At 41.6% G+C, this 13,610-nt stretch overlaps 1 protein-coding gene across 1 annotated transcript in view; it reads right to left on the bottom strand.

The window, feature by feature from the left end:
- Positions 1-2,551, bottom strand: part of MFSD11 (major facilitator superfamily domain containing 11) — a 182,141-nt gene extending 179,590 nt beyond the window's left edge. The window contains exons 1-2 of the mRNA XM_078654620.1: positions 2,470-2,551; positions 2,086-2,245 (exon numbers count right to left, since the gene is read on the bottom strand). Of these exons, the coding sequence (XP_078510746.1) occupies positions 2,086-2,181 (96 nt within the window). The 5' untranslated portion in view covers positions 2,182-2,245; positions 2,470-2,551. The remainder of the gene's footprint in view (positions 1-2,085; positions 2,246-2,469) is intronic.
- Between the last annotated feature and the right edge of the window lie 11,059 nt (positions 2,552-13,610).

The following is a 13,610-nucleotide window of genomic DNA, read 5'->3' as shown; positions in this document are numbered from 1 at the left end:
TACGGGCATTCCAAAAATGCTTAAGTCAGTATTAGGATATCAGTTCAGCAAAGCTACTTCTCAGAGACTTTGAAGTGAAGTAAGGGAACAATAAAGGAGAAGAATCACTGTGATAAGCAGTCCCTTTTGGAGAAGTTGCGGTGGCCCCAGAAAGTTGAGGTAATTGCTGAAGCATATCGTACTGATTTGCTCCGGGGTCCCCAGCACAGGGAGCCGGACAAGAGCTCCCAACACTTCCAGAATAGTGTTAGGGACAAGAGCTAAGCACAGCAGTTTTTACAAGGGCTCCTGTGCACAATATGTTCAAAATATCTGGATATTAATCTAAGCCAGGGGCTTAGGTAGTGGCACATATATGCAAGAGCCAAAGAGGCTGCCCATATCTACGGATGTGTGCGGCTGCAGGATCCTTCAGAGTTTATATTGATTACTAGTGACGAGATCTTGTATGAACTCATTTAAAGTAATGAACTATATCAGGTACAAGAGGGCAGCAGGGTGTATACTATTCTGTGTACATCCATACAACACTTTATTTTTTACAGTTACTTTATTAGCTAAAACTTCGTCCCTTGCTTTATCTTCCTGTGCCTCCCCCTCATTTATTAATTTTTTAGTGTTACTGCCTTCATGATTTGTAGTAGTCCGTGTGCTCTCAGTTTCACTGTCTGGACTGTGTGGGAGTAAGAATACACACCTTCTTTGTGTCTGATTTGTGTGTGGACACTGTCTACTACCTGTGTAATAACAATTATGTTGCGTCTACTCTTATAGGTGGTGTGCTGCCACTAACAGAGTCCGCTTCTTTATAAACTGGGTTTTGTGGGTTTCCTAACAGATCAGTCATTTGACAGCACCCCCTGCACCTGTTTTTAAAGTATATTCTTAAAGGATAATAACATACATTAAAAATAGTGTCTCACATACATGCACATTCATCAATGCCGCATAATTACTCTACTCAATAACGCAAAAATACACCCCAAATAAAACCACTATGTCACATAGCAACAATCCATATAAATACAGTCCACACACCATGCCACATAATTCCCATCAGCATCATTTCAATCATGTCACAGTTCCACACCACACAATTCAGGTCCACACATTTCCATTCCACACCACATAATTGGAAAAAAAAAAACACATAATTCAACTCAACCACACAATTAAACAACACATGCATCCAATCCACACCACAAAATTACACATCAAGCTATACAATGTGTCCGCACACCACATAATTAAACTCCATTACATGCCACAACACAAATTACCAATCTACATATTTACACTCCCTTTCACTCAATCCCACTCTACATAATTCCAGTACACTCAATACCACATAACTATTTTTATTTTTTATTTTGAAAGTTTTATATAGCGCTAGCTTAACCCGTAGGTATCAGAGCGCTTTACATACATCCTGTAATAAGAACAGACGGAAATTGCATTACATAGTAGGCAGGCAGTAAGGAAGCAAACCAAGGATAAAAAAAAACAGCATAAAAAATTAGGTGGTTAACACAAGCCGGTCACCAACTATCCTTGAATGTCAAGAGAGAGGAGTAAACTCGGATATTGAAGACTAGGTTAGTTGATGTTGGTCAGGAAAGTATTTGTTAAGGAGATGGAGTTTCAGGTCCCTTTTGAAACAGGAGAAGGAGGGGGTGCATCTGAGGGCTCTATGGAGAGCGTTCTACATCCTGGGAGCGTTGCAAGAAAACTATCCACATAATTACACTGCACACATGCCACATAATTTCACTACACAAATCCACTCCACACCACAAAATTCCACAACTAGTACTTTCAATCCAAACCACATAATTTAACTCCACACCACATACATTCACTCCATAAACATAAGTAAAAGGCATTGTAATTTATAGCGTCAATAGCTCTAACGTTCACAAATACGAGACCAATTGCATTGCAAATGCTTGTTTTTTTATGCACTTCGACCATGGCACCAGACGTGTGACATCTTGAGATCTCTTAAACAGGAGGAACTCTAACAAAGACATTTTTTTCTACAAGCTTGAGTGATCGTACTGAAAGAAGGTCCAGAGCATAGCTTACCGCAATATTCCCGCAGGTTTGGAAGGCAGTAAACATAAACATGAAGGCAAACCCCAAGATTATGATGTTGAAGAGCTTCTTGCTTTCGGGAGACATTTTGGTTTCTTTTTTGTTCAGCCCAGTTGCAAACTTATTATATTGGATGGCAGAGTCTCCTTTCCTGCAAAATAAAAGAACAAACTAAAATCTAACTGGAACACGACGTTCTGCACAGGGTTGTTTGTTTAAGTATTGAACGCTACGGACACAGACTGCTTGGGTTAAAATAAAACCGCAGTGGGGTCATAAAAGGGAGGTTTTCATTCGCGCTCTGAAATGATAAATAACTGTGCTGGGGAGTTGGAGTATAAATGTATTTAAAGGCGAGTTAGGATATAACCCTACCGGTCTAAGCTCTTCCGTGTTCAAGTATGCCCATTGCCCATTGAGAAAACCAGGGCAGGCTGAGTTTAGATCAGCTGACAGGAAATCTGGAGGCTTTGTGCGAGCTATGTGTCACGTGAAGCCGCCTTTCTCTGTGAATCCTGGGTAATGTAGTTTTGTTTATCTTAGTCGGTAAATTGCCTTCTCCGTGTGTGACTTTATTGTTAATGAATTCATCGGTGGTCCCGTTATTGACTCTGGCAGTAATACACTTCTTTGCTGCTCAACTACGCGTGAAACTTCTTACTCTTTTACTTGTAAATGCAGTTTCTACGGCTTTAAGCATGATTTGCATATATGGTAAATATTTGATTGTTTTAGTATTTCCAAGTTTGTGCTTTTTGATTAACAGCTGCTTTGGTGTATCGTGCGAAGACTGGGTAGGACCCGGTATTTAAAAAATCACTCAGAGGGCCTGATCTGGCCCTATATTCACGTCCTTAACCTTACCAGCAAAAACACTGATAGATATCGCAATAGTGACTGCAAAAAGCCTCAAGGTTAGCCAATTAGCCAATGTTTTAGTTTCACGCCATACTCCATTTTGCATTCCATAAGAGTATTTCTCTTTTCCAGGTGCTGTGTTTCTGTAATTTCTTTTATGCAACATAAGACTCGTGTATGGTGCATACTGTGAAGTGAGACATACCTGTGTCTGGGTGAGTTTAGGTTGTGTTTATGATTGGGGCACAATTGAGTGCTCAGGGGTTGAGGCTGAAGGCAGTGCATGTTTCTCCTAGTGCTGCAAGTGCGAAATAAAGGTGTTCTCACTACATGCAAATACAGTCCTTGGCCTCACAATGAAGCGCAAAGAACGATGGTCATATATATTTTGTTTTGCAGTTTTATATAGCCCAAACTCAACCCGAAGGTGTCAGAGCACTTTACATGAGCACCAGTTGCATTACAGACACATACATTCATTTTTAAGCACAGGGAGATTAATTGATTTGCCCAGAATCACAGGATGGTAGAGCCTCCCGCCAGACTCGTACCTGTTTCCCAAGCTTCAAGGAAGGCCGCCATAGCCATTAAGCCACACCCTCTCACATATGTTCTACTTCTAATTTTGATACTAAGAAAAAAATGTATGAAGGAGGCACACAGCTGGCAAAATTTGGTTAGAGCCACACGAGAAATTAAATGCAATGTTTGTTTGTGTGGGGGGTGGTGAAGTTGGTGAAAGGAAGTATATACAGAAGTTGAGAATCAAAAGATAGTGATCAGTGATTTTTAGTGTTTTATTCACTGTGTCATATTTCCAAAATTGCAATATTTTCAGTTCTGATTATTCGCAACAAAGTCACTGTTACTCATTTATGTAATACTGCTAACAACCATTGGCAAAGCCATTAGTCTAGGGTACACATTATTGGCTCAGGACAGACGCATACATGATCATAAAGTCTCTGTAGTTGTTGCGATGGTCACCCCAGCCTCACAATGAGTGGGTTGGAGTCTCCCTGATTTTTTTACTAGAGCTAGAGCTCATAGCACTACCGTGACATCACACATGGATGAATACCTAGCTGTGGTAGGCCCCTTTAAATTGATGAACATACAAGTTCTTCTAAGAAATATTTACTCACCCTGTCTTCCGGAAGTGATAAGTGGTAATAAGTGATCTACTGACATGGGTGACCTGTAAGCATTAATAGTGTAGACATCTTTAACCTTACTGTGTTGATGAACTAAACTTTCATTACCACTAATACTGAGGCGAGCACAGGATGAAAGTATCCTCTAAGAGACCAGTAAACCTAACCGGATCAGATATGTCCATAATGTGATCAAGTTGATGGAGATGAGAACTGGAAATAGTTCCCCCAGAAAGACCTGGACATTCTTAGCATGCCACAAAGGAATCCATGTCAACAGAGTCAGATAGCTGTTTAAGACAATTTCATTAGGGCTCCCAAATGGTTCTGACAACAGCTTTGGAAGCAAGGGTTATCTATGGGAAATGTATCGAATGATCTAGGAATTGTTAAACCAGACCTGAGATTACCTAAATGGTGTCACCAACACCAATGAGGTTCTGACATCTTGAAATACACTAGATCTCTTCTCTGAGTGTATTAAACTGTAGATGGCCAACCTCATAAGCCTACAATGTTTAGTTTTTATTGGTATGCTGCAATTAGAAAACACTGTGTATGAAAGCACAAGCTTACACCCTCTGTAGTAATAGATTTATATGTTCTAATTCCAAAATAAGCAAAATAATGGTGCCATTCAATTACTACAATAGGCTAAGATGTCAATAAGTTATTATAGCACACGTACTAACACAAATGTCATACAATCAAGTAAAAAGGCGACAAACCCATATTTAACGTCTTTAACAGCCATATTGGCAGGAGATCCGTATACGACTGTACATCAGATGCCATGAGGATGTGGCAGCAGATGGGCATGTCACGCTATACAAAAGCTTGTGTAAGATTTTCAAAATTGACATTTCTCAAAATTCTTACTTCTTTTTCTCTTGCAACTAAGTTTCTGTAACCTCATACTCTAATAATATATGTATTACCACCTGCTGTACACACAAGACCCTCAAGTATATTGTGCCCTGCATGCAAATGCTGATTCCCAGCCTTATAAAAATAACTCAGAATAACTCAGAATAACCTTTATTAACCTGCCTTAAAGCCCAGAGCACCTAGAACGTTCTGTCTGTCTCATAGCCTCACTGATCATGCACGTGCATTTGGCATAACTCTTTATCAGTATTTATATATGTCACTTCGCCACATATTCAAGTTTCCTTCTTTCTCTCTGCGCTAGTCCTGCACACCTGGATCAGACATTATCCATTGTATTCTAAATACATTTTGTTTATGTGCCTACAAAAGCAGAACCGCAGTATCAGTACCAGGACATCAAAACAGGTTTCCACAAATCTGATGTTTAAATTCATTCCTTGGCCATTCCTTCTCAATTTTATCAAGATTGTTGTGCAGGTAATCTTCTCATAGCTTTTCCTTCACTATACAGGCAAGCTTCTTCTCCATTCGTGACCCTGAGAATCATTGAAAATGAGGGAACACATACCACATTATTTTTAATCGTAGCTGAAGAAATATATCCAGAGTGAAAGCCTCTGGATTTGAATCCCAAGTCCAGAAACACTCAGGTTCGCTTTAAGGTGATATAAAGTATGCTCTATTTGAAGGAGATCCCAAAATCTTTTGTGCCATGCAAATATCCCTTGATTCCTCCTGTCTTACACGAACACTGACTTCCAGAAACTACACAATGGAAGCGACTTTTTAGGCCTTAATCATAATCCTGTTCTCCAAGCAAAAGTGCCAGACCACTCTTGGTGATGTTCACATATCATAATTCAAAATGATTGTTTATCCACAAAGATTACAAGAGTCAATTGTGTATTTCATAAACATGTTATCCCAAAAAAACATGCAAGCAGCTATATACAGTTGACTTTCTTTTACAGACCACTTTTCTCTCATCACACCTGCCCCTGCACTCAATGCTTCTTTATTGAACTGGAGTATGATTTTTGGTGCATAGCCCAAGCCATGTTTTTCTGTTGTATACCTCCACATGGGAGCACTATCAAACAAATTAATTTTTTGCATCTGGAGAAATGGAGATCGGTGCTGGGTGTAGATGGCCCCTTCTGAGGTTAGTCTCCGGAGAGCTCTGTAATTGAGGGGAGACAGGAATGTCTGTACTGAATGGATGCCAACACCTGTCCTATAATCAGGGCGAACTTCCAGAGGGAATACATGTTGATCCTCAAAATGTCATTATTTTCTTCTTTAACCTCAACTCTACCCTTAGCAATAGAACTTCCACTGAGTTCATAAGGAAACTGAGGAATTGCATCTTCGAGGGGAGGGGCTTAGTTTCATATCAAACAAATGCCACCTGCTGTAAAACAAACACTACCCACTGAACTGTTTTTAACAGGGCCAACCTGCTCTGAAACAGAAACAGCATGTTTCTACATAGACAAACATCGGGGGCCGTCATGATCTCAAAAGCACAACCAACATTCTCAGGGATTTTGAAAAATATCAAGGGGCAGATGAAGAGCAGAACTGAAAAGTTTGAATTTTTATTTCTTCTAAACCCAGATGAAATTAAAAAAAATACTGTCTGTGGTGGGCCCATGTGGGTTCCAAGAAATAAAAATCCATCAGATGCACATTTACCATCAGCCTAACATGGTCAGCATAGTCTTGGGGCAATGCTGTATACTTATCATTGAAATGCAGGATACACTTCAGAACCAACAAATTATCTCTGGTCATGACTGACAAAGAAGGGTGCTGCCCGAATCGTTTGCGTCTACCAGTAAGACTGTACTTTTAGTTTATGCTCTGTTCCCATGAGGAGTGGTAAGACTAGAAATGTTTTCAACTCCTCAGGGTGAAGTGGGAGTCCATAGGTGTGCCCTAGGATGAGGCACCGTAGTGCCTCCATGCTTTCCTAGTCATTATTTAGCACATAAGTTTGTTTGGTGCCTAATTTCCTCAAGGAACACACCATCCACAAAAAGATCGAAGCAGTCAAAAGGCAAAAATTTGCAGTATTGACTTTACATCCAGCATCTGCTGTTAACTGGGAAATGTCCTTCTTTCTATCTTTCTTTCCTTCCTTCCTTCCTTTTTCCTTATTGTTTTCTTTCTCGTTCTTTCCTTTTTTCTTGTAAGAGGCTGGAAGCCAACGCTGGGAATATTGGCTTTTTAAGGTCTGTGTTAGCCAAGACCTTTTGATTTTACTAAAATTATGTGTCTGCTATAGTTATTTATAAGAGTTTTTAGCTACATCTCATCCATTTGTCTGTGGTTATTTTATTCACATTTTTCACCAACCCACTGAAGAATGCATGAAGAGGCAATGCATCACCCCACAGTAGCCATTGGCTGACTTCACTTGGAGTTACGGCATACTGCCCTTTCACAAGGAGCACATCCACACACAAAGTAGTTACCTTCAGTGCCATGGAGTACTACGGTAATATGTGCTTTTTGAGACAACAAACAATTTTGTCTTTTGTCAATTGTTTTGTATATATTGAAAAATGCCCAGCAGCTTCCCAAACAATAAAGTATTGCAAAAATAATGACAAAACAAGAATTTCCAAAAAGATGACGGGCAACGGCAGACCTATTGGCTTTGCCAATGCTTGTTTAATCATTTTGAAAGCCTTCTGTGCATGCACAGGAAGTACCACCATGCCTACCCCCCCCCCCCCCCCCAGAAGATGAGATGTTCACATGAAAGTCTCATCCTCCACATCCTAGGGTTCAATGCAACTTGCTCTAAAAAAGTAGATTAAGTAGGAATGAATATCAAAAGGTGAATTAGTAGGAAGGAAAATTCCCTTTGGAGCTGTATGTGTATGTAAATCTAGCGAACAGCATTAACTAAAAGTGCATAAATAGTATTTTGTGTAGTAATGTCAGGAAGAATTTTGTATGCAGAGAAGATGCACCCCACACCTCAAGGAAAGCAAAAGAGTAGATTAGCAAAACAAAGAGGCCTCAGACGCCCCCCAAACTATGTACTCAGATTACATGTATGGCTGCAGTCCCCATATGAATTTAAACTACTTTTACGGTGGATGAAGGTAACACAGAAGCACTATTTTCTCAAAGTGATGTTATGCCCTTGTACAGCACGAGATTCAACTGTCCTTCACGGGGTGCTGATCTGCCTGCTTTCAAAATTGCATTATGGAAGGGAGGCGGCAAGGTACGGTGATGCTGATTCAACTTTAATTTGGCTCTGCAGTCCCAAAGCAACTAGAGCTGAGGCAGAACCTTAGTTTTAGGCACATCCAGGGTCAAGTCCATCCTCCTTTAGCAAGTGGGAGACACTCTGCCTCAGAGTAGCTCTTTGTCTGACCTGTGAGTAGGCTTCGTGTACAGTGCATTTACAGTGGTTTGTGGTGCTCTGATGATTAGGTAGCATTTGCGATTCCAAGTGGGCAAACTATCCTGTGATTCATAACCTGTTAGCACTGGGACGTAGGCCTGACACTTCTACCTGTTCTATAAGTTTTTAAACATGCTCCATTGGACCTATGAAATCAGGAAGCTTGTCCTCCTTAGGGCCCTTACTCTTTTAGTGAAAAATGCCACCATAGGAGGGTCCACAGTACTTTTCTGATAAATGATGCTGGCACTTTTAGGAGGCAGGGTCCCACAACGTTGTTGACTGTTCATAACACCGGGCAGATGTGCTAACTTGATGGCAGCCTGGTGGCGAGCCTTTCTGTCTCTTTCAGGCTCGAGCACCAAGCATCCGCGGCGCTCCTCCCCCACATTTCCATTCATGCACTCTGAGAATGCGCACACCATAACAGGTGTCATCACTAGTCAGTCCGTGACATGCTGTTGTCAAAATGCTACATCCCCCACTGATTTATGGAAGATGTTTTTATAAGTCTTTCTGGGGGCAATTTGCAGCGATGGCTCTCCAAATGTTGAAATATCAGGAGATGGATCAGATGAACTGGGAATGCCAACAGTCCATGTCTGGAAATTCTTCATCTGGTATCCCATTACAGTCGGTATCTTCAATTTCAGATTGAACACATCTGGGGGCTCTTTTTTGCAGTCTGAAAACTGGCAAAATTTGCATCAGGTCATGTCTTTGTCTTCTTGCAGTGACCATGGAATCTGGATCATTGGTCAAAGCACAAAGATAAAGGTTGACAAATGAGGTATTTGTACATTAATCTTTTGTCGTGGCTAGCACCAGATCCTTCTGATCAATGCAGGCTTCCTTGTCCCTTCTTTTCATGCATGGATATTCCTTGAAGTCCTATTCTTTGTGGCAGCCATAGTTCTTGACTACAACTCTGGAAGATGCAGGATGCTGTTTCTTAAAGAATAGCGCTATGAATCTTGATCTTCAGAAACATTTCCTTAGCTGACGTACCCTTCATGCAATGTCTGTTGCAGTCATTTCTTAATGACTGTCAAAGCACTTGTGTGATGAGTTGTGATGTCACATTGGCAATTAGTATGATCTTTTCAAAGTGGCCATGGTTGGCTTCATGATGCAATTTTTCTGTGGCTGCAACAGTGTTATTTTGCGATGCTGAAAACCCACATTGTTCACAGTGTTTGCACATATTTAGCCATTGAGCAAGGATACCATAGTCTGACCTCATGGTTTCTGGTATTTAACATGCCAAGAATATCTTTTTTTAGTGCCCATGTTACATTAGCCGTTGATTTAATGGAAAGTGCCATCACTTATGGAAGTGTGATATTCATCTATGACTGCAATCAGGTACTGTCCAGGGGTGATGGGTCCAAATATTTTAACATCTACTCCTTCCCAAACATTTCTCTTAAGCACAGGCATCTCCACAGCTTCAGGTGCTGACTGAATGCTTTAAGTTTGACACACGTCATGAGCTATGCGCCTTTACCATCAGTTCATCCAGTTGATGCCACAGGAGATGCTTAGAGGCAACTATTTCACAGTAGCCTTCATGTGCAAGATTGGCGGCGGCTTTCTTCCACAGTGAATTGGGAATAACCAAATAAGTATCCATCAGTCCTTTACTTTTTTTGTTTTGTTTTGTGTTTTTGGGAGTTTTATATAGCGCGAGCTTGACCCAAAGGTATCAGAGCGATTTACATGAGCACCAGCTGTGTTACAGATGGACTTGATCATTTTGTTAGGCACAAGGAGATTAAGTGATTTGCCCAGAATTACAGGATGTTGAGCATCCCTGCTGAGACACAAACCTGGTTCCCCAGCTTTGAGGTCTACCGCTCTAGCCATTAGGCCACATAATCTGATGATCAAGTTCTGAATGGATATTTCTGAATGTCTTCAGCTTCTTCCGATCGCACCACTTATAGGACTTGACTCTGTTGAAATATCTTCAAAGAGTAGTGTCAGTTTCATCCATTGTCGACGAGGTGGCCAAAAAGTTTAACAACTGCCTGGCGGAAATTGTGACTTGGATGCAGGATGATTGTCTGAAATTGAACTCAGAGAGGATGGAGATGCTCCTCTTTGGAAATGATACCACCTTTTCGTACATTTCCCGGTGGTCTTCCAATCTTGCCCACTACCTACCCCTGTACAGAAAGCTAAGAACTTAGGGGTCTTGCTATACAGGGAGCTTTGCTTCTCTGATCAAATTAATCAAGTTACATTTTCTTACTTCTTTCTGCTCAGGATTTTGAAAAAGGTTTTCCCCTACATTCCTCCAGATCTGCAGAAAAAAGGCATTGTGGGTCTTGTCATTTCAAGAATTGACTACTATAATGCTTTGTACATGAGCATACAGAAGCGCTTGCTGCATAAGCTTCAATCACTCCAAAACGCAGCAGCATGGCTGCTTTTGAAAATACCACATTTTAGCTCTGTCTCTCAAAGCATCTTTGGCCTTCACTGGCTGACAGTTGGTTAGAGGATCAAATATAAGGCCCTCGTCCTGGCCCACAAGGCGCTCCACATGACCGGCCTTCAGTACTTCCCAAAAATCTTTTGCTGGCATGTGCTGAGCCGTGATCTTTGGTCCAGCTCAGCTAAGCTGGTAGTCATCCATAGAGTCAATAAAGCAAGATGGGGAGGTGTGAGTTTTCCTGCTCCACCTGTAAATTGGGAAATTCCATGGCCTTCCATCTAATATCCCAATCTAATATGACACAATTGAGGAAAAATGTTAAAAACCTGGCTTTTCTCATCCCTTTCCAAATAGGATTCTATTGCATGGCTTCTTTTGGGGACGCTAGCGCCATGATGCAGCTTTTTATAAGCATTTACTTACTTACTTACAATGCTGGGCAAAGATAGGATAAGCAATTGCATCTAGAGTGCGGTCATCTGTACAGGCAGCAATAGTTTGCTCTTGTTCATGGCGAGAGGATGAGCATCCTTCACAATTTATTGAATGTGCTCATCTGTGATAAAAAAAACTGACTGTGTATGGCAGAGAGAATCTGTAAGAAAAATCAGCTGGGCACAGTTTTAAAATGGTACTCTTTATGAGGCAAACCCTACCGCTCTATTTGCTGGGGCATCTTGCCCCTGCGGTTAGCAAATATTGTGATGAAAGCTTGGTAGTTAGTCACTACAATTAAGGCTTTACTTATATGAAAAGATGAAAATGTTCACATGCCCAGACAACAGCAAGACTTTATTTTTCAGCTTGTGTAATGGCTTGCTTTTGTTTGTCAGACTTTGTTAGCATATGCAAGGAACTGAAAGAGTCAGCCACAGGGATTTAGACAATATGGCTTGTGACCACCTACGTTCAAACAGGGCTAGCTGGGACCCTTAGGTGAATCGAGATTGCAACATGCTATCACCAGTCCAAACTCTGCTCTGGAACAGAACTTTGAAGGCCAACTGTTGGAGAACTACTCCAAAGCCGTGCTTTAAGTGGGATAAAAAAGATGGGGAGCCGGGGGAGGTCTCTAAAATGGACATTACCAAAGTAGCATAACTAGGAATATTTTCTAAGAGGCACAGCCAATTTAATTTATTATATTGTCCTATGATTCCCACAGCAGCCACCTGACCAGTATTTGGGTGCCTCCCTCTGAGTTTTCGGTTATTGCATCCAGACATGTCACACAACAACCAACAGATATACCTGAAACAAGTAAGGTCTAATGGCTTCGCCAATGAAACAAGACAGACCTAACCTAGTCTGATATTCATCCTGGCAGAGTGTGTAAGTGCTTCCATGGTTGTATAGGTTGTATGTTCTTACAACGAATTCCGTTGCAACGCATGCCTTTACCACGCATGCGTTACAACGGAATGAAACTTCAACGCATTACCTTTTCCTCGAATTCTTCCGTGGTGACGTCGTACGTCGTTAAGAGGAAGCGGAAGTTTCTTTCCGTTTCCTCTTAAACGACGCCGAATGCCTTCACATCTCGACGTGACTTCAGGTGAGTTTCTTTTTTTGGGGGGGAGACCCCCCCAAACCCCCTTTTTTTAATTGTAACCTTTACCACACATGCCTTTACTACGTACCTCGTAGTAAAGGTATGCGTGGTAAAGGCTTTCGTGGTAACCACGCATGCGTTGTAATGCATGTGTGGTTAAGGTTTTCGTGGAAACGGCCGCGTTGTAGTGGCCGTTTCCCGGTTGTATAAGACAAAGAAGAATGGGCGAGTAATTGTCCATGATGGTTTTTACTATGTGATTGGAATGCAGATTAAAGGAACCTGGAAATAATTTTAATACACACTAAAGCATCATGGCTGCATAGAATTCTCCAAAGGTTAGTGGGAGGAGCACATTAGAATTTAGTCAGCTTACCAACTTGGGAGGGCCGTTTTTTTCAGTTGTCTTTAGAGCATGTCATGCAAGGGACATCTGGAATGGACTGATGTAGGAAGGCTCTTGTTGGTGGTAGTGATCTTAGTCCAAAATGCTCAGAAGGGACCGTTACGTAATGCAGTGTCATCGAGCTGTTAATATTGATGTTGATGCATGCAATGATACATGTTTGTATAAAAACAAAATTGAATCACTGTTGTCGAAGTCAGGCAGGCCCTGCGCAGAGGTCAGGGAGGTTGGCAGCAGCCAGACCTCACAGAATGTTAATATTGCCACTGAATGGGTCACATGGCCGACCAATGCCACATAAAAGCTTATCACAAACAGATATCGACAAATCTGGGTCAGTCTCTGCAGAATGCCCATCCTCAAAACCAAGCCCAGGTAACCCGAATGCATCGTATGCTCTGCTGCAGGGAGGTCCGACAGCCACTGCACCACTGCAGCAGGGAACAGGTGGTTGGTTAAACACTTGGCTACAGCAGCTACAGACAGGAACCCCAGCCCAAAAAGGACCGCAGCAGGGAGGGATAACTGTCTGGGGAGGTAATGCCTTTACTCAATCGCAAAACCCACCTATGTAGTAGATTAAAACCCCAAATGCAGAACATACACTTCACGCACACCTGAAGACACATTTCAAAAATAAAGACTAATAAGATATTAGGAATTCCAAGCCTTTAGTGGTGTTCGGGAAATCCAGGACTGCTGTACGTTGTGTCGATCCGGAATCCACACTCGAGTCCACCATTCGGGTACCCGCAGGAGCCTATGCCCCACTCTGCTGCTGATCCTCCATG

This window comes from Lissotriton helveticus, chromosome 7 (assembly GCF_964261635.1).
Source record: "Lissotriton helveticus chromosome 7, aLisHel1.1, whole genome shotgun sequence".
In the NCBI taxonomy this organism is placed as follows: domain Eukaryota; kingdom Metazoa; phylum Chordata; class Amphibia; order Caudata; family Salamandridae; genus Lissotriton; species Lissotriton helveticus.
This window is presented reverse-complemented; position numbering and strand designations above follow the sequence as displayed.